The 19,304-nt window shown below is 37.9% G+C and overlaps 1 protein-coding gene across 1 annotated transcript; it reads left to right on the forward strand.

Moving 5' to 3' along the window:
• The first annotated feature begins 412 nt into the window (after positions 1-412).
• slc12a4 (solute carrier family 12 member 4) lies at positions 413-19,226 on the forward strand. Its single transcript, XM_085450515.1, has 24 exons — positions 413-828; positions 8,485-8,582; positions 8,672-8,803; positions 9,162-9,308; positions 9,684-9,738; positions 9,955-10,085; positions 10,246-10,487; positions 10,748-10,962; positions 11,226-11,390; positions 11,748-11,846; positions 11,969-12,026; positions 12,159-12,333; positions 12,660-12,778; positions 12,991-13,089; positions 13,237-13,356; positions 13,545-13,649; positions 14,815-14,983; positions 15,669-15,864; positions 16,137-16,306; positions 16,575-16,706; positions 17,045-17,152; positions 17,277-17,464; positions 17,636-17,769; positions 17,875-19,226. The coding sequence occupies exons 1-24, from the start codon at positions 693-695 to the stop codon at positions 17,964-17,966; spliced, it is 3,285 nt and encodes a 1,094-aa protein (XP_085306641.1). The 5' UTR covers positions 413-692; the 3' UTR covers positions 17,967-19,226.
• The last annotated feature ends 78 nt before the right edge of the window (positions 19,227-19,304 follow it).

The following is a 19,304-nucleotide window of genomic DNA, read 5'->3' on the forward strand; positions in this document are numbered from 1 at the left end:
CTCAGTTAATTGGTTATTTTACAAATGTTAGTTTTAAAAACATCTCCCTTAAATCTTAAAAAAGCTCTAGCTTCAAATCCTAAAATAACATCTAACTGTCCCCCTGTTTACCATGGGGCCCTAGAGTAAGTTTTTTTTTTTTTCTTCCATCTTACACTGATAAATGCTTTTTTTCCCACTCCGTCTTTTTAGGCCTGTGGTTCCACTTCACCAACATTGATTATTTTCCAAACTGCCACGTTGCTCTCTGTGTGTTTTAGGAAAAGCTTGCTTACACAGAGGACTGCCTGTCTGAACCTTGAACAGACAAGGACCACTCTGTTAGATGTCATTATGATACACGGAGACCAGAAGGGGGGGGGACCTGCACTCTCTCACGCTATGTATGACTCGGTAACTCTTTAACAATAGCTGTGCCCAACAGATTATTACTTTTATTTGGAGTTTGGGCATATGGGTGAGTGTCACACCCCTTACAGCTGAACCTTACAGTTCACACCAAAACCAAAGAAGAAGAAGAAAAATCAGCGAAGGCTGGCCTGTGGGCGGAGAGTATGATAATACCCTTCAGAGGAAGTGAGCGCAGTGTAGTGGAATGTAGCTGCCATTAGTGGGAGTTGAGCTGAAGCTGCCCAACTGCTAGCCCTCTAAGTTGTGTTTGAGCAAGAGACACCGAAAAGAGTGATGAAAACATGCCTCACTTCACGGTCGTACCAGTGAAAGATCAAGTTCAGGCTAGCTACGACAGCTTAGAGGGGATTAACTGGGTTGATTACAGGGATACTGGACAGGACTACCCTGATCATCAAGATACTGTCAGCTCTGATGGTAAGTCTAATAACTTTTACGCAATTCTCAACTTTTGAACAAAGGGACTTTTTAAGTTCTATAGTTCAAAGAAGTGTGTCCCTAAAGTGATAATTCATTAGCTGGACACGATATTTGTTGAGATTTGTTTCCTCCCGAGAGAGCCTTCTGAACAGCTGGTTGAATGGTTACCATGGCAATTCTCCATTGCCAGAAAGCAGTATTCCTGCAGTCTGTTTTTGATATTAGGGTAAAATTAGAGAAACATTTATCACATTGGAGCTGCTTTTTCCCTCCATCAGCAAGTCTTTTAACATAAACTCAGGGACAGATGAGTAACAAAGGGAAACAATGAAAGGGGTGAGGACTGTGGTGGGAAGAAACAAAGGGGATGGTGGTGTGTGAGTGGGGCCTGTACTCCGGCAACAAGAAAGGCCTCAAGTGCTTCCTCGCACAAAAGATGGAGCTCTTTTTGTACCAGAGGAGTATTTTCTTTCATAGATCAGCTGCTAAACAAAACACAAGCAGATTCCTCCCTCCCCACTTTTCAGTCCAAGCTGTTTTCTGCACTGGATCATGATAGAAAGAGTGGAACCATACTCTGAAAGAAAAGACAGGGAGAAGCTCTGAGTTTGTAGCCTTTGGGTAGGATTATGTGAGAGCATTGCCAGTTTGCATTGCCAGTTACGAGCAGGAACTTATTTGTTTTAAATAAAAGAGACACATGGGGTGTGGCCTTCAAAGGGGCACCCTGCCTTTACTAAAAGCCCAGAAGGCTGCACAAACCACAAGCAGCACTGTACATTTCTTACTATGTGACTGTGTTAGTTTATTTATTCTAGTGCAGCCACTGTTTAGTTTTTTTAAAAAATATGTTCGGCTGTGTTTGTCCAAAAATGTGGGAGTGCATGTGTGAGTAAAACATTTTCCATGATGCAGATGAGATTACACATGCTTCAGTGAGCCAAAGTCTCCAGCTGACTGATATTTGAAGCAAAACAATAAGAAATCTCAGCACATGTTGATGCAGCTCCTGGCTCGTATACTTCTGGAATATATGGAAGCCACCCATTAGAGTTGAAAAAATGGCACAAGTTGTCTTGAAATAACTCTGAAGTTTTTTTGTATTTCCCACAAGGCTTTTGCTGTTTAACCTTGTCTTCCTGCTGTCATAATTCTCTCTAACCCACAAAAGAAGCTTCCTGAAGTGCGAAAAAAAAGCAACAACCATTAAAAATTTCAGAAGGCAGCATGGATGACTATGCCAAACATGATGAGAAGGAGGAGAAGGATGTGAAACTACTAAATGATTAGAACAGCAAAATGTCCTATTGTTTTTCAGTTAATCAGATGTAGAAATTAAACTCTCTTTAGCTACTCAAGTTGACTGAGGTTTTATAGCATTGCTTTTCTTTAACATGTATGTTTTTAAAGCATCATACCATACTTAAGTATTTATGAAAATGATAATCAAAAGAAATGTGTTTTAGTAATTAAGATTGGAATATGTATAATATGAAGTAATTCTAGCTACATACATATTAATTTCTTCTCCATATTATCTTTCCATTAATCCATATTTAGACAGAAGAAAAAACTGGAAAGTAGTCTGTGGTAAACAGTTTAAGAAATGGGGGCATGATCTGGATGATTTCATCCTGGGAGTGGTGTGCCTGGCAGTGTTACATGCTGTATATGTCTGCTACAGTATGACGAATGCAGCACGGAGGAAGTGACACAGTGCGAAGTCTGTTTAAGGCTCTGAATTCAGCTCTGTTCAGCTTACAGGACAAACTGTGCAGTCATTATGTTGCTGTAGTTGAGACCCTGAAATAACAGAATTCTTCTGCTGTGGGTTTACATTCTATGATTCTTTGCCCACTGAGCTTTAAAATATTGCTTTAGGTCATTGTAGTTTGTGTAAGTTTGTTTACGTACACCTCTCTTAAGGCCCAGTCACAGTATTGTAATCAAGCTAAAGTCTGGACTTTGACTGGGGCATTGCAACACCTAAATGCTTTTTTTTCCAACAATTCTGTTGTCAATATGCTGATGTGCTTGAGATAATTGTCCTGCTGCATGATCTAATATGGACCAAAGCGCTAGACAAATACAGGCCATTTACCAAGCATTAGTCACTGGAAAGGTAGACTGTCCAAAGGAAAGTCGTTTTATTCAGTTGAAGAAGAGCACCAAAACTGCTAACATGTACTTTTTTTGTTTTTGGAAACTATTCCAAACAAGTCTTTCAGTTCAGTCTTTTTTTGATTGCACTGCCTTGAACATTGGCATTTAGCCTGTAGCCTCTGAGATGTAGTCCCTGGATTGTTGGGGAATTGAGCATTCCATGGTTTGAACTTTGAGTGAGTTTAATAGGATGTCCACTCCTGGGAAGATTGTGGCATTGTTAAGCCACACCTGAATGCTACAGGTCAGCATACTGTCAAAATGTTGCCTTTTAAAGAGGTGCTCATGCTTGCTAATGATCATTTAATTAAGAGCACCTGGCTGCTACTTACTCTCTATTTATGTCTGTCCTGTCTATGGAATCATGAAGGGTGTTAATTTTTCATAGAGAAATTGCAAAGAATTCTCTGAAAGGTTTTCTTTTTCAGGTGACTATAGGTGGCACTCTGATATAAAAGATAAACATACTTGGATGGAGTGGAAATATAGAGCTAGTGACAGAGTTAAAACACAATGTCACACACACACACACACACACACACACACACACACACACACACACCTTTCCAAGCAACATGTCTGAGTTCAAGTACTTGTAATACATTTTGTCACTGGTGACATAGACGGTCATACCCTGATTAATGGATAATTTCATGCAATGCAGCTATCTTGCCATCGTCAGCCATCTTTGTTCTATCTGCTGGTTTGCATGAAAGTGACAACAGTGCTAGCTTGAACCCCCACCTCCGAATGTTCCACCTTCCTAGCTTATGTTGAGGATCTCATACTTCAGTACAGCTGTACTTCAGTACTGTTCAGATTAAAAACAAAAACAAAACCTTCTGTACTTGTTGTGCAAGTACTGAAGGTACTAAGAAATATATATTTAGTATTTTGATCTTTTACCCCATTGCAGCATACTTTTTAGCATTCTAGGGAGATTGTGCGACCTTTCACACTAAACAAGCATTCACAAGTATTCACTCTACTTACAGAAAACACAACTTAAACCACTTCGTAAAGACACAGCAGATGTTTTCCCTGTGCTCACTACATTTTACAGTTAATTTGTTTATCAAATACTTCAGACACACTGGCATGCCCATTTATTTTATTGGTGTGTTTTTGGAAATCCATTGTATGATAAACCTTTTACGACCCCCTGAGGTAATCAGACTGAGCAACCACCCTTTTCTCATCATTAGCACACATCAGAGTTAATATGTTTGGCTGTAAGTCTCAGCAGGTTAACATTCCTCTGCTCTGGTCAGATTGTACTCGCCATGAAATACTGTCATTACAACAAACCTTGCTGTAATAGCATTGCTTTGCTTACATGATTTCTTGCCAAAGGCTAAGACAATGAGGAAAGTGGAATTTCCGACACCGTGCAGTAGGGTCCTTGATACCAGAGGCTCAGTGATGTGCAAAAGGCTGGCCTGTGTCATTTGATTGCATAGAAGAACTACTGTTGCATAGATAAAAATGGTCTAGATCTAGTTAATAACTACCTACAATGGGCACATTTGGACCAGAACTGGTTGGCTGAGTTACCATAGCTTTCAAACTCTCAGGGGAGCTTGCATTGCTTATTTTGGAAAATGATGGTAGCAAGACACTATAATAAGAAGAAAGCTGACTAAAAATGTTCTGCTGAAAAGTCTTGTGTCCTTGAGTTTATGGTTGATATTACTTTGAGTTTAAGCATTTATGTAGACCATGTAGACCTGTTGTTTTGCTCTTGTATTGCCTCTAATGAAGTAATGATTAACACATTCACAAGTAAAAGGTTGCTAGTTTGATTCCAGCTGGAGATACAAATGCCCTTTGGGGTTGTCAGGGAATCTGTAAAACTCTGCCAATTCAAACATGTGAATCTAACCGCTATGGGGACCTCTTGTGGCAAGTGAGCAGCCGAAAGTGACTTCTTGCACCAGTGTGGAAGACTTGTGCAGTACACATGCCATACGTGCCATCATGTGTAGTGAGAGAGCATACTGAGTGCACAACATAGAACAAGTTTACCTTTTAACTATTTGTATTGCTGCCACGCAGCATTTGTATCCTCTTTGCACAACCCTGTAGAATAGACACATCAATATTTGCTTTGTATAAATTTGTTATATAAAAGCAAACACACTCACACACGCACATACACACAGAGGGGGAAAGAGTGAGCTGTTTGCAGATGGTGTATTCAGTTGTCATTAGTACAATATCATTGCCAACTTACTTCATGGACTAAGCTAGGACTTAAGTCTCTCGCCCAGTGTTAAGTCTTAAATATTTATTAAAGAGGAAGTTTAGCAAAGAGGCTTTTTCAAATCCTAAGAAGCTAATAGACCACAATATTGTTTTCCATGTCTAATCAGCTTTACAAAGTAGATAAACGTTGCTAGACACACACACACACACTCACTCACTCACTCACTCACTCACTCACTTATTCTTAGCCTTTCGCCCTGTATTTTAACTTGTCAATGTAAAACTAACCCTGAGGAATATTAGTAATGCCATACTCATGTTTATTATTATTTATTTTGTTTTTATTTAATGGAATAAGTTCATTTTATATATTACTATCACTATATCATAGTAATAGTGTTAGTAAAAATAATAATAATAAAAATATCATAATAACACTGATGGATTTTAATATTTTGTGAGATATCTCAAACATGTTTTGTGAGATTTGATGAGTGTATAACATCATAAATAAACTTGAACTTTGGTTTTGTTTAGAACTTTGAAATGCTAATACACAACAGACAGATTTTATTGCATGTTGTGTTTGACATGAGCTAAATTGTTAAAGTGGAAGTAGCCAGATAGTTTCTGTTGTTTTGGAAATCTCTACATGGATATCACCATTGTCAGTCGTATAACATAGTATGATTTTCAAATGAATACAATTATACGTTAGTCAAATGCTTCTAACTGGATGTTCTTAACATGCAAAACGCACCTTATGCTGACTTTTTCAAACATTAGAGCCACCATCACTTTCAGTCGCCACAATTTTCATACAAACTGTCATCGCTGAAATAATGAGTTAAAGTACTTAAGATTGTTTAAAACAATTTTGCAATGGGATCATATTAGCTGTGAAGCCTCTAGCTAGTAGTATACTAATATTATACCGTACCAATGAGATGCACTACATCTATCTTGGAACTCGGCCTTCATTGTTGTCTGAACTACAGATGTCTAAAATTTTTGGAGTGGTTGTAACAGTGTTGTACCGACTGCCCCGTGATGGCTTTTCTATAGTGGAACTCAGAACGTCAAAACTGTATCAGCTTTGCTATCACTGCTGGTAAATAGATTTGTTGTTGTTTTTTATCTATTTACACATTTTTTCGTAGATAGATAGATAAATAGATAGTTGACTTTTATATATTTTTACTTCTATAAACTGTGTTATTCCCACAGTGAAGTTTTAAATCTTCTAGCTGTAGCTGTGAGCTGTTTTGCAGGGAGCACAGATGACAAGTTAGCACATGCAGTAAAGCCTCTGCTGCTCTGTGCTCACAGCAGGACTACAGTTTGCCTTCATAACAGGCCAGTTAATCTTTAATCTTTTAGATTAGACATTTAATGTGAGGTTATTAACAAGAAACCCCTTCTGTCTCCTTGGCTCATTGTTAAAGTCAGATTTATGTTGCCTGCCCAAAAAGGAAAGAGTTGCACGCTTAACTATTTGATGTTTTAGCTCTTTGGTTATTATGCAGAGCATTCAGCATGGCCGAGTCACAGTTCTTGCCAGGAAGCAACTGAACATCTCATGGCAAACCAAACATCAAGACAACACTAGATGGCAGTATTGAGATAGTTTTTTTTTTTTTCCTCTTATTGCCCCCTAGTCATCCTTGCATTCCAGCTATAGATAGGGGTTTCACATGAATTTGGCCTTAAACTTTCAAAGATCAAGGTTTCTTTTGTAAAGAGAAATGTCAAGTTTCATATTATATCTTGTTACTGAGAATTTGCAATGGATGGTTTTCAATAACAGGTTTTTGCATGTATGCTTATCTTTTATATTGTGTTGCTTTTTGCTGCAGCCTGGGAGCACCGAAATGTGATTTTGCATACAGATATATCCAGAATGATCATGAGCACATTTTAGAAATGCAGAAAATATAAGACTGCTCTTTAAGGTGATACCGTGAATCCAACCCAGCCTTTATATTCCTGTGAGAAGGCTTGTGTCTTACATATGTGTGTAAGTGGTGTGTATGAGTCAGTAAATTATCCCTGTTTTCTCCACTCCCCACCTCTTACCCCTCCTCACTGTACGCCATGTGTTAGATTAGGCCCCTGAATGAGTATTCACCCTGGGTGACCGAGTGTCCTGGATAGCAGAACATAGCATACGCCGCTGCACACTGCACAAACAGTGCATAAGTGCATAAGTATGCTCGCTGATAGCGCTGTTAGCAGCAGTGGGACACAGAACACAGGTGAGTAAGGACCAGCATGGAAGTTCAGCCAACTCACTTGCTGGTATTTTCTGCACAGTTGAGAATACTTTTCTATTTCATGTCCACTTGGTACATTGGCTGGGTTTTTGCTGCAGGATTCATTTGGGTTTTAAGATGCCGCTGTTAAAGTTTACATGCTCCAATAATCCAAGGTTAGGTAATTTCTAGGTAATGAGATGTGTTTATGCCTATGAGTGTGAATGTGTGTGTGTGATAAAGTTAGCAGAGCTGCTTTGCGTGCAGTAATTGCCCCAGGCGCTGTGCTTGTCTCTGTTTGATTCTCTTCCTCAAACGCAAACATTAATGAGAGTGAAACTAATTATAATCCTATTTATCACCTGGTCTTGTGCTGCTTTTGGCCTTTCATTGCAATTTTGCTGAATGAATTGTCTTTCTAAAGATTACTGCTTCGTGAACGCTGTTAAGATGTTTCAATTAAAATTAGCAGTGACAGTTAAATGCGAAGAAGAATTGCTATGGAATAAAAAAATTGAATTACTATTTGTTTCTTTTTGTTTTCATTTTTTGCTCCTGTACAAACAATAGTGTTGATAATGTTTTTCCTCTGTAATAATGTCACATATTTTATATAGTTCAGATAATTATTAATTAAAAAAAATCCATCAGGTGTTCTTTCTTTGAAGTGTTGATGTCTGTTTTGGTGTAAATCCATCGATGACTTTTTATGGGATTTGAGACTCACTGAGCCATTGTCTTTTGTCCATTTTACATATAGCTTTCATTTATTTTTTGTTAAAGAAGTGCTCGACTTTACCATCACAAGATGCTGTAATGATGCTACAATATTGTTTCAGCCTTTACAAACATTTTGGGAACCATACCTCATATTAGTGAATCAGTCATTAGCTTTGCTTATGTAAATGAGAATAATGTTTGCCATATTTACTGTCCAGAAAAACATTTGGTAGGCCTAAACTAAACTGCTGGTTTTCCACATCTTTGTTTTCATTATGTTTTTATTTACTTTTCTATCCCTTTTCTCTAACAGGACATGGCAACCATAAAGAAGACAGTCCGTTCCTTAACAGTTCTGATGCTGCTAGCAAGAAGAATGACTTCTATGACAGGAACCTGGCATTGTTTGAGGTTTATTATTTTTACTGTGCAGAATTTCTATCAGATTATAGATTAAAATCAATCTGCTGAGATTAACTTCATGTCCTGTCTTCTTTCAGGAAGAGCTGGACATCCGGCCGAAGGTTTCCTCTCTGCTCAGTCGCTTGGTCAACTACACCAACATCACCCAGGGCGCCAAAGAGCATGAAGAGGAGGAGAGTGCTGAGGCGTCACGTAGGAAGACCCCCAAGGTCAGTAGTCGGGGCAGAGCAAGGGAACACTGTGCTTCACTGTTTTAAAAATCCGTACACTCTGTCTTTTGAGGTTTGGAAACATTATACTCCTCTGGTGGTTCTCTCCCTGCCACTTTGTCCATGTTATTAAGGCTTGCTGATTGATTGCTAATGCCTTTCTACACTCTGCATTTAGACTGTGGCTGTGTAAGACCTGGATACATGCAACGAGCTGATAACATGATTGAATGACCTTTAAAAAGTACATCAATCAATACTAATGATCAATACACTTGTTTCCTGAAATGTCATGCTCAATACTCTCTCTCTCTCTCTCTCTCCCCCCCCCCCCCCCCCCCCCCCCCCAACCTCTCAGTCTCCCAACATGGGCACTCTGATGGGAGTCTACTTACCGTGTCTCCAGAACATCTTTGGTGTTATTCTCTTTCTCCGACTGACATGGATTGTCGGGATGGCTGGCATCGTACAGTCCCTCTTGATTGTCCTTATGTGCTGTTCATGTGTTAGTATGCGCAAGCACACTATACCCAGATATACACACAAAATAAAACCTGCTTAGTTCTCCGACCAGTGTGGGACATTAGCCAATGTTTTGTTGCTAAACCAGTCAATCAAATTCAAATGTTGGATTACGTAAAACTGCAGCAATTATTCAAAACTAAACAGTTTTTTTCTGCTCACCATGCCCCCACTGTCTTGTCTCAACAAATACTGTGCATGTTCTAAGTTACATATTCTGATCCTTGTAGGACTAGATGAATACCAAGACTTTTCCTTAGCTATTAGTTAGATCTGCAGATGTTAACATTATACCCAAGAAAGAGAAGTTGCCGTGGTGTCTGCATATGTTTATTTTCTTTTCTCTTTTGTTTTTTAGACTATGCTGACAGCCATATCTATGAGTGCCATTGCTACTAATGGAGTTGTTCCAGGTAACACTTAGAACGTCTTTATTCTCTTCAGTTCAGTGTAAAGGTTTCTTTAATTTTATTCTATATTATTTTTTATCCGTTTTAAATATGTGTAGATTATTTTGCCAGTTAATTAAAATTGCACATTGGCATTTGCTATATAATCTGCTGGGTGCTCGAAAAAGAAAATGAGAGAAATTTCCAGTGAAGTTTTGTGTTGATGTCTTTTGTGTATAGCTGGGGGAGCTTACTTCATGATCTCACGCTCACTTGGTCCTGAATTTGGAGGAGCTGTGGGGCTGTGTTTCTACTTGGGCACTACCTTTGCTTCTGCCATGTACATACTGGGGGCCATCGAAATCTTCTTGGTCAGTTTGCCAAAATGATATTCTCCTGTTGCATTCAAGCTCACATTTGTATAGTAAAATATAGTTCTAGATATGGTTTATTAGTTGCATACTATGGGTTTTATACTGTATAGGGTTTATATCCTGCTATGATTTTTATTGTATTTGTTTTCCTTTCTAGAAATATCTGGTTCCCCAGGCAGCCATCTTTCATGACACGGAGCCCCATAGGAGTGACAGTGCCATGCTGAACAACATGAGAGTTTATGGCTCTTTATGCCTCAGCCTGATGGCTGTGGTCGTTTTTGTAGGAGTCAAATATGTCAACAAGTTGGCCTCTCTTTTTCTGGCCTGTGTGATTATCTCAATTGTCGCGATTTATGCTGGGGCAATCAAATCTGTGACTCATCCACCCGAATTCCCGTAAGTCATAGTAAAATAAACATGTCTTAACAAAACATGGTGAGAAATATGTTGTTTTTTTTATGTTTTTTTTTTCTAAAATAGAAAAACTAGTTAAATGCCTAAACAGGCTTATTGAAGTCAATTTGAGGTAATCATTCCTAAAAAAAAGAAATGAGTATGAGTTTAATAGATGGTTATACTAATGCAGCTGATATGTTTTATGTTATACTGATGTGTAACGTTGATATTTTCATCTTTTGTCCATGTTCTTGTTGTAGGATCTGCATGTTGGGCAACAGGACTTTGGTCAGAGATCGCTTCGACGTCTGTGCTAAAACTATAATAAAGGGCAACATCACAGCACCCAGTCAGCTGTGGGATAAGTTTTGCCTACCAGGGAACATGAGCAGTGCTCATTGTGATGACTACTTTATCCAGAACAATGTGACAGAGATACAGGGCATCCCTGGACTTGGCAGTGGAATTATTAGAGGTAAAAACTGACAAGGTATTAGTATTTGGTATTCTGCATTTTAAGAGTAGGCTGCCCTTGAGGTGGCATGAAGCATACAAGTTAGTAGAAAACAAGCTGCCCTAGTGTTTTCTTAATGTAATCTCATGTAGTCTTACGTTACAAAGAGATAAATGTGATATCAGGAAGTTTTCTTTTCAATGGCAGTGAGGCGTTGAAGTTCATGAAAGTCCAATTTTAAGTTCTGTCTAAACATCAAATCTATCTTTTTTTTCATCCTATAGACAACATGTGGGGAAACTACCTAGAGAAAGGAGAGCTCTTGGAGAAGGCGGGGCTACAGTCTGTGAATGCCCATGGGGCTCTGGAGAACTTTGGCATGTATGTCTCAGCAGATATTGCTACATCATTCACACTTCTGGTGGGGATCTTCTTTCCATCTGCCACAGGTAGGACAGTATGATAAAGCTGACAATCTAACTTTAAGAATAAGATATACAGCTTTTATGACACTAACGTCAGCCTAATGGAAAGGTAGAAACCCATTTTTAAACATTACATTCGTCAAACATGACATGGTTGTGACAATAGCTTGAGTGTGCGATTATATGAATGTTCTTTAGAGTTTAAAGCATTAATATACATTTAGTAATTTTATGCTACCTTTCATGTTCTCATTTCTAAAGTAACACATGAACAGTCAAATTGTGTGGAGATGGCACAATGCTCCCTACAGACAGTAGGGGGCATTGTTTAACAGTTTTAAAATTTGTGTTGTTTTTATCTGTGGTCCATTCCTATTGCAGGTATCATGGCAGGCTCCAACAGATCTGGTGATCTCAAAGATGCTCAGAAGTCTATCCCTGTGGGAACTATCTTAGCCATTACCACCACTTCACTTGTTTGTATCCTCACTTCTGGCGAATACAAACTCACAATGTTTATTTTTGCAATTTAAAGTTGACTGAAAAGCAGGTATGCAATGCACATTGGTTTTACTTCGAGATCCTTAACTTATGGTAATCAGATTTTAGTTCTGTGGTCCTGTTTGGCTCATGCATTGAAGGAGTAGTCCTTAGGGACAAGTAAGTTTATTTTTGCAATTATAATGACTTTACTATTACAACACTTACTGTAAATGGTAAGGTTTCACAATTGGAAATAAATAAATATACATATAGTAGTTAGATATTTATTCAATCAGCTTGTACTTGCAGGTTTGGGGATGCAGTTAAAAAAAATTTGGTGGTGGGAACTCTTGCCTGGCCATCTCCATGGGTCATTGTTATTGGCTCCTTCTTCTCTACTGTTGGAGCAGGCCTGCAGTCTCTCACAGGAGCTCCACGACTTCTACAAGCCATTGCAAAGGACAACATCATTCCCTTCCTGAGGGTAGGACAGCACAGCTTTGATGTGGTTCAACAGCTATTTCTGTAGGGGAAAAACATTAAAGCAACTCTGCAAAACAGAAATAGCCTCTGTACATATACAGTATAATAAGAAAATAGGTTAATCCAATTTTCATTTTTTTCCTTCTTTTGGGGTTTTTGTTTTGTTTTCCCCCTGAAATATTTGAATACTTGCGGTAACTTCCCAATACTTATTTGCATCAGGTAATATCTTATTTACAGGATTGTTTGAATATAAAACAGTATGAAGCACGAAGACATTTGCATTGCTTTATGCGAACTATTTGAATTTTTTTTTTTTTTTTTTAGGTGTTTGGTCATGGTAAGACAAATGGGGAGCCTACGTGGGCACTGCTGCTGACTGGGCTTATCGCTGAGCTGGGGATCCTTATTGCCTCTCTGGACATGGTGGCTCCTATCCTTTCTATGTAAGCTCACATATATGATATTATGTATTGTAAAATATTGAGCATATATTCCACAAACAGGCCTTTCTCTTTCATCAGAGCCATCAAATATATCTTTTGTCTTTTTGTTAAAATCTTTTATCACTTTACTTATCTCAGGCATCAAATTTCCTCTCTGTGGTGCTCTACTATATTATCTACTTTACATGTTTTATTTTGTGCCCTTTTAACAGGTTCTTCTTGATGTGCTATCTCTTTGTGAACTTAGCCTGTGCAGTGCAAACTCTTTTACGCACACCAAACTGGAGGCCAAGGTTCAAATATTACCACTGGTAAGTAAATGTGTTGTATATTTATGTTTTATGATGAATTTTACTAGTTTTGCACCCTTTATAGTTTTATTGGTGACACATGAGAACCAGTGGCACCTACGTTATCATGCAAAAAATAATTTCAGCTTTTATGTATCGTACTAACAGGGCTCTGTCATTCCTGGGCATGAGTATGTGCCTTGCTCTGATGTTCATCTCCTCCTGGTACTATGCCATTGTGGCCATGGGCATTGCTGGGATGATCTATAAGTACATTGAGTACCAGGGGTACGTCTGGAATTCACTTTACACTGTTTTGATGTTCCTATCCTGCAACTATAAATTTTCATGTGGTTTGTTGTGGTGGTTGTTTTTCCATGTGACCTTTGCATACAAGTAGTAAATATCATTTGACAACTAATTATTTCATCTGTCTTGCATTACTATGACTTTTTTCCTCTCTTAAACAAAAACAGAGCAGAGAAGGAGTGGGGAGATGGCATAAGAGGACTCTCTCTTAGCGCTGCACGCTATGCCCTACTAAGACTAGAGGCTGGACCACCACACACAAAGAACTGGAGGTATAGCTACACTTCAACACCAGCGTTGACTGTTTCTCTTTAGATACTAACATTTGGATCCCATTTTCGAGGAACATGCTGCATGCTGGGACATAAATAGTGCAATAGTCAACGGTGCAATAGACTCAATACTTGAAATGTGCAATTCACTTGTATTTTTATTTTTATTCCTATTTATTCTATTTATCCCCTTCGTATATTTTATTTATATTGTCTCTGTATTTATATATATGTGTGTGTGTGTATAACTCTGTAACTTCTGTCGGTGCTGTGCTTTTTTGGAAATCGAATTTCCCAGAGGAACCCACCCGAGAGATTAATAAAGTTCTATCTTATCTTATCTTATCTTATCTTATCTTAAAAGTTTCCACATGTGTGTTTATGAGAAGAATGTACACACAATAAACAAAGCAGCATCCAACATCCTGCAATCTACTGACCACAAGCAAATAGCTGACATTGGTACTGGTTCCTTGTAACAGCACAACATATTCATTGAGTATTATGTTTAAAGTAGCACAACCAATGTTATAGAAGTTTTGGTCAGATTTTTTTTTTTTTTCCCCCTTGTTTTTAGTTGATAGCGTGACTGCTTGGGAGTTTCAGTAAGTTAGCTTGCCACACTGATATTGCCACACTAAGTCTGAACTTCCTGTCACAATGAAAGAGAAAAAAAAAGTCACTATCTGCAGAAAACAATTCAATCAAGGCAATAGTTAGATTAAATGTAAAGATGATAGCCTAATAAGCAAAATCAAAAATATCTAGGTAACTGGGCAAACTTTTGGTATTCACGTAATACTTTGGTGAATACCAAATTCTGGTCAATGTGGAAATCAGTCCTAAGACTTCAGTATTTCAATAGGACCTAATTCATACTGAAACAAATATGATATGGGTCTAAATAACTGGAACACTGGTGTTTCAGTAGTTAAACAACAATCCTACAGTTTGTAATTAATAAGCACAAAGTCACAGCCCACTCTTTCATCATTCCTTGTTTATGGTGAGTCATAGTTCATTGTCATGAGCGTATTCGTGATGTCCTTATTTTGGTCAGAGTTGCAGCACTGAATTAGAATTTCTCCATTTGCTATTTACTACTTTGTACATTGCAAATGGAGAGGATGCATTCTCATATAATCTATGACTTTCCGCATTGCAGACCTCAACTGTTGGTGCTGTTGAAACTAGATGAGGACCTCCATGTAAAATATCCCCGACTGCTCACCTTTGCCTCGCAGCTGAAAGCAGGAAAAGGCTTGACCATTGTGGGCTCTGTTATCCACGGTAACTTCCTGGACAGCTATGGAGAAATGCAGGCAGCTGAGCAGGTAGACGCGTGAAAGGGATGCATGGAGCACTCTATTGTTTTCTATTATACTGTGCTGCTGAGAAAGCGGCTGATTGTTACAAATGAACACCCTTTGTAATTTGAAAAACACAATGAAGCATAGAAATGCTTCAGCGTGAATTGTGAAATTTATGTCACATTTCTTCAGCGGTGATTGCTTTATCATTATTTTTTAATGCCTTTGTGATGTTATTCAAAGGGTATGGCAGCAAAGTGCTTGTTGTTAGCGGTCTAACGACCAATGAGCCATTTCAGACAAAATAAGGGGCAGTGCTGTAAGATTTTTCCTAATGTGATATGACTGGTATGACTCCCCCAGAGAATATAACAACAGAACCAGGTTTTCTGTTGGCTATGTTGCAAGAAAATACTGAAACCGCTCATCTTCTGTTCACTAAATGCTGAGGTTATTCATATATTTTTCATTAGGATGGATACTGTGGATACTGAGCAGGGAGGCAAACACATGCATTTAATTTATCTGATGAATAGCTTTATTATCATCCTCTGTCATCTATGATTCCATTTCTATAACTAATTATCTATTTTCTTCAGTGATTATTATGTAGGTCTACTATGTGTAGTTTACCAATGTAAAACTTTTTTTTAATTTTTTTTATAAAGAACTACTATTCAGTCTTTCCACATATTTCTTCCCCTCCCAGGCTATCAAGAATATGATGGAAATTGAGCGGGTCAAAGGCTTCTGCCAGGTTGTGGTTGCATCTAAGGTACGGGAGGGCATTGTCCATTTGATCCAGTCATGTGGTCTGGGTGGTATGAAGCACAACACTGTCGTAATGGGATGGCCATATGGCTGGAGACAGAGTGAGGACCCTCGAGCCTGGAAGACTTTTATAAGTAAGAATCTTAAGAAAATGAAAACTCACAAATTCAGCGGGGTCCCCAGTGATGGCTGCTTACCCAGATTATGTTTTAGACAATCTACAAACCTCTATAATAAAGCTAGTCTAACTTGTAAATATACCTTGTGGATGCTTAACCATGGGTTTCAGTTGGATTGATATATCTAGTCAGCCACTCATTTGTTTGCATTATCTGTATCCAGTATACTTTTTACACTATGTGATTTGTGTAAATATCTTAGCCTGCACATTTTCATCCAAACCCAGACACGGTTCGCTGCACGACAGCTGCACAGCTGGCCCTGATGGTGCCCAAAAATGTGTCCTTCTATCCAAGCAACCATGAACGTTTCACAGATGGCAACATTGATGTGTGGTGGATTGTCCATGATGGGGGGATGTTAATGCTGCTGCCTTTCTTGCTTAAACAGCATAAGGTGAGATGAAAGTATTACATATATGTGAGGGTTTTTTTTTTTTTTAAATTCATGTTAATTCTGAGCTTAAATGTTTCACTTTTCATCAAAAACACGATTTAATAATAATCTGCTTAAATAACTCCTTTTCTTTAACCCGCCTTTGTTAAGTTTGACTTTATATGCTGTTCTAGGAATTGTCTTTAAAACTGAGGTTTCTTTTTTAATCATTTATTTATTGCACAGTATATTATCGTTGTGATATCTCAAGACTTTATTTGTAATTTAGGTCTGGAGGAAGTGCAAGATGCGCATCTTTACTGTAGCCCAGATGGATGACAATAGCATCCAGATGAAGAAAGATCTGGCCACTTTTCTTTATCAGCTGAGAATAGAAGCTGAGGTGGAAGTGGTGGAGATGGTGAGTCCCACTTATACAACTAATTTTGAAAAAAAAGAAAAGGAATTCTTATGCTTTGGATTAAAAAAAAATGTTAGTGACTTGGTCATTTAACAAAAAATCTCAAACCAGTCGTGTATGACGTCAGGTTAAACTGAAAACATCAAGTTCGTTGCTTACTATAAGGCTCCACCAACCTGTACGTGAAGAAAAATGAAAAGCTGGAACAAACTAGTGCTTAACTTAATATTTCAGATAACAGAACACCATGAATGAATTCGTTTGCACCTCCAAACTCCCTATGTTTCATTTACTATAACCATTAACATTACTCCCCCGCTCCCCAAATGTCATTCCAGCATGATAGTGACATTTCAGCATACACCTATGAACGAACATTAATGATGGAGCAGAGGTCCCAAATGCTGAGGCAAATGAGGCTTTCCAGTGCAGAAAGACAGCGAGAGGTAGGGTTGTTTTGAACCTTGTTAAACTCCGGAAAGTTATATTTGTGAAATATATGCATTTTTCGAGTTTAAGCTTAATAGAGTGACAAAATAAAACCTCATTTGACTCCTATGGAATCCCAAGGCTCAGCTTGTTAAAGACAGACACTCCTTGGTGCGTATGGGGAGTCTGTACTCAGATGAAGAAGAGGAGATTGTGGAAGCTCCTCCAGAGAAGCTTCAGATGACATGGACTCGAGAGAAGTGTGAGGCTGAGAGGAGGAACAAAAACAATGCACCTGAGAACTTTAGAGAGCTCATAAGCCTCAAACCGTGAGTCTGACTAAGTCAGATTAAGCTTCAGCTTCTTCTGGAATGATTAAACCATTTTACTTTTAACCACTAAAAGCACACACGTTGAAAATTTATCTATTACTTCTCTGTGTGTCTGAGTGAAAACCTTTTAGAGGCACAAATCAAACTATCTCCATTGCTACATTCCAGGGATCAGTCCAATGTGCGGAGAATGCATACAGCTGTGAAGCTGAACGAAGTAATAGTAAACAGATCCCATGATGCTCGATTAGTACTGCTCAACATGCCAGGACCACCCCGAAACACAGACGGAGATGAGAACTGTATCCTTTGCCACTGAAATTAAAAATGCTGTTTTGGGTTGTAGTGTGTATACAGAATGTATAGGTTTTTGTCTAATTGGTATAGTTTCTTTAACGGTACCTCAGACATGGAGTTTCTGGAGGTGCTGACTGAAGGTTTGGAAAGGGTGCTTCTGGTGAGAGGTGGAGGGCGGGAAGTTATTACTATCTACTCATGACTAAATAAGAGCTGCTATACGAGGGCACTGACCTCATCAGAATAAATTCCACCTCTGTTCAAAAGGTGGCAACCAATTTGCCTGCAGACAATTATGCGTAGATGCATAAATTTGATATTTTTTTTATGGACTTTTGATTATAAAAAGAGGTTCATTCTATTCTTGTAGAATATTGGGACACTTTTGAATACATATCATCCTGTTTGTTCATTCTTTTATAAATGAAAGCTGTCATTTATGCTCTTTTATTTCAAAACTTGTCAGAAACAAACTTTTGGGAATTTGTTCTTATTTTTTTAAGGTACTGATTCTGTACCTCTTGTACATGATATTATAGCTATATTTGGCAATTTGATAGGCAGGATTGTACCGAGTATTACACATTTTGTTAGAACAGTATTAATAGGATGCCAGATTATTATTCTGAAACAATTCTCTGATTATTTTAGGGAAACACAAATATTTATTTATTTATTTTCTAAACATTTCCCCGATGAGAATAAAGAAAATGTTACTGTGGGTATCGAACAAAGCGATGGATATTTTGTGTGTTGTACAGGTGGCTTACAATCTAGATTGTAAATCTGGATGATGGACATTATAATGCAAGAGGAAAGAGTAAGAATTTGTATTTTTTTAAGATATGAGTCAAAGTGTTCATGAACATGACCTTTAAACTGTTGCATGTATACTGATAAGCTTACATGTTTATAAAAAAAGATGCTTTAATTTAAAGTTGGAATCCTTATGGTTTAATTATTATTTTTTTTTTTTAAATCTACTCATTATTTACAGTTGACCTTTTCTTTAACTGCCACTCTAAATCCATTCTATAAAACAATGGCTATCTGTATCAAATCTATACCTATTAGTGTGGAAGTCTTCTTTTTTTGCACTGAATTGTAATTTTCAGACTACACACACACACACACACACACACACACACACACACACACACTATTTTGTAGCTTCTAATAGTTTATATTACCACAGGCATCACTAATTCAACTAAGACTGAAACTCTACAAGGATTACATCTTTAAATTAATCTAATCTAGAATCTGAATATGTTTTTAGACTTTGTTTTGTGTATGTTTTACCTGAGAAACTGAAGATAATCAGTATTTTAGATCAGGGTGTAGTGTCTGGAACGACTATATTTTTTTGTGTTGACTAAATAGTTTTTTTTAAAGGCAAGGGTGTGTCTTATGGAAAGTATGACAAGTGTGCAACTATTAAACACTCAATGTCAGAACAGCATTCCTGGTTCAAATTTATTTACGCTATTTAAACCATTGTTAATTGCAGCAAACTAAATATGTATTTTTTTGTTTTTAT

This window comes from Copadichromis virginalis, linkage group LG1 (genome assembly GCF_057382275.1).
Source record: "Copadichromis virginalis isolate Kocher_CV1m ecotype Utaka linkage group LG1, C_Virginalis_male_GT1.1, whole genome shotgun sequence".
Lineage (NCBI taxonomy): Eukaryota > Metazoa > Chordata > Actinopteri > Cichliformes > Cichlidae > Copadichromis > Copadichromis virginalis.

Coding starts and splice junctions, on each gene's coding strand:
- slc12a4 (XM_085450515.1), top strand. CDS start 693: ATGCCTCACTTCACGGTCGTACCAGTGAAAGATCAAGTTCAGGCTAGC. Junction 8,804..9,161: donor CACGTAGGAAGACCCCCAAG/GTCAGTAGTCGG, acceptor CCAACCTCTCAG/TCTCCCAACATGGGCACTCT. Junction 10,488..10,747: donor ACTCATCCACCCGAATTCCC/GTAAGTCATAGT, acceptor TTCTTGTTGTAG/GATCTGCATGTTGGGCAACA.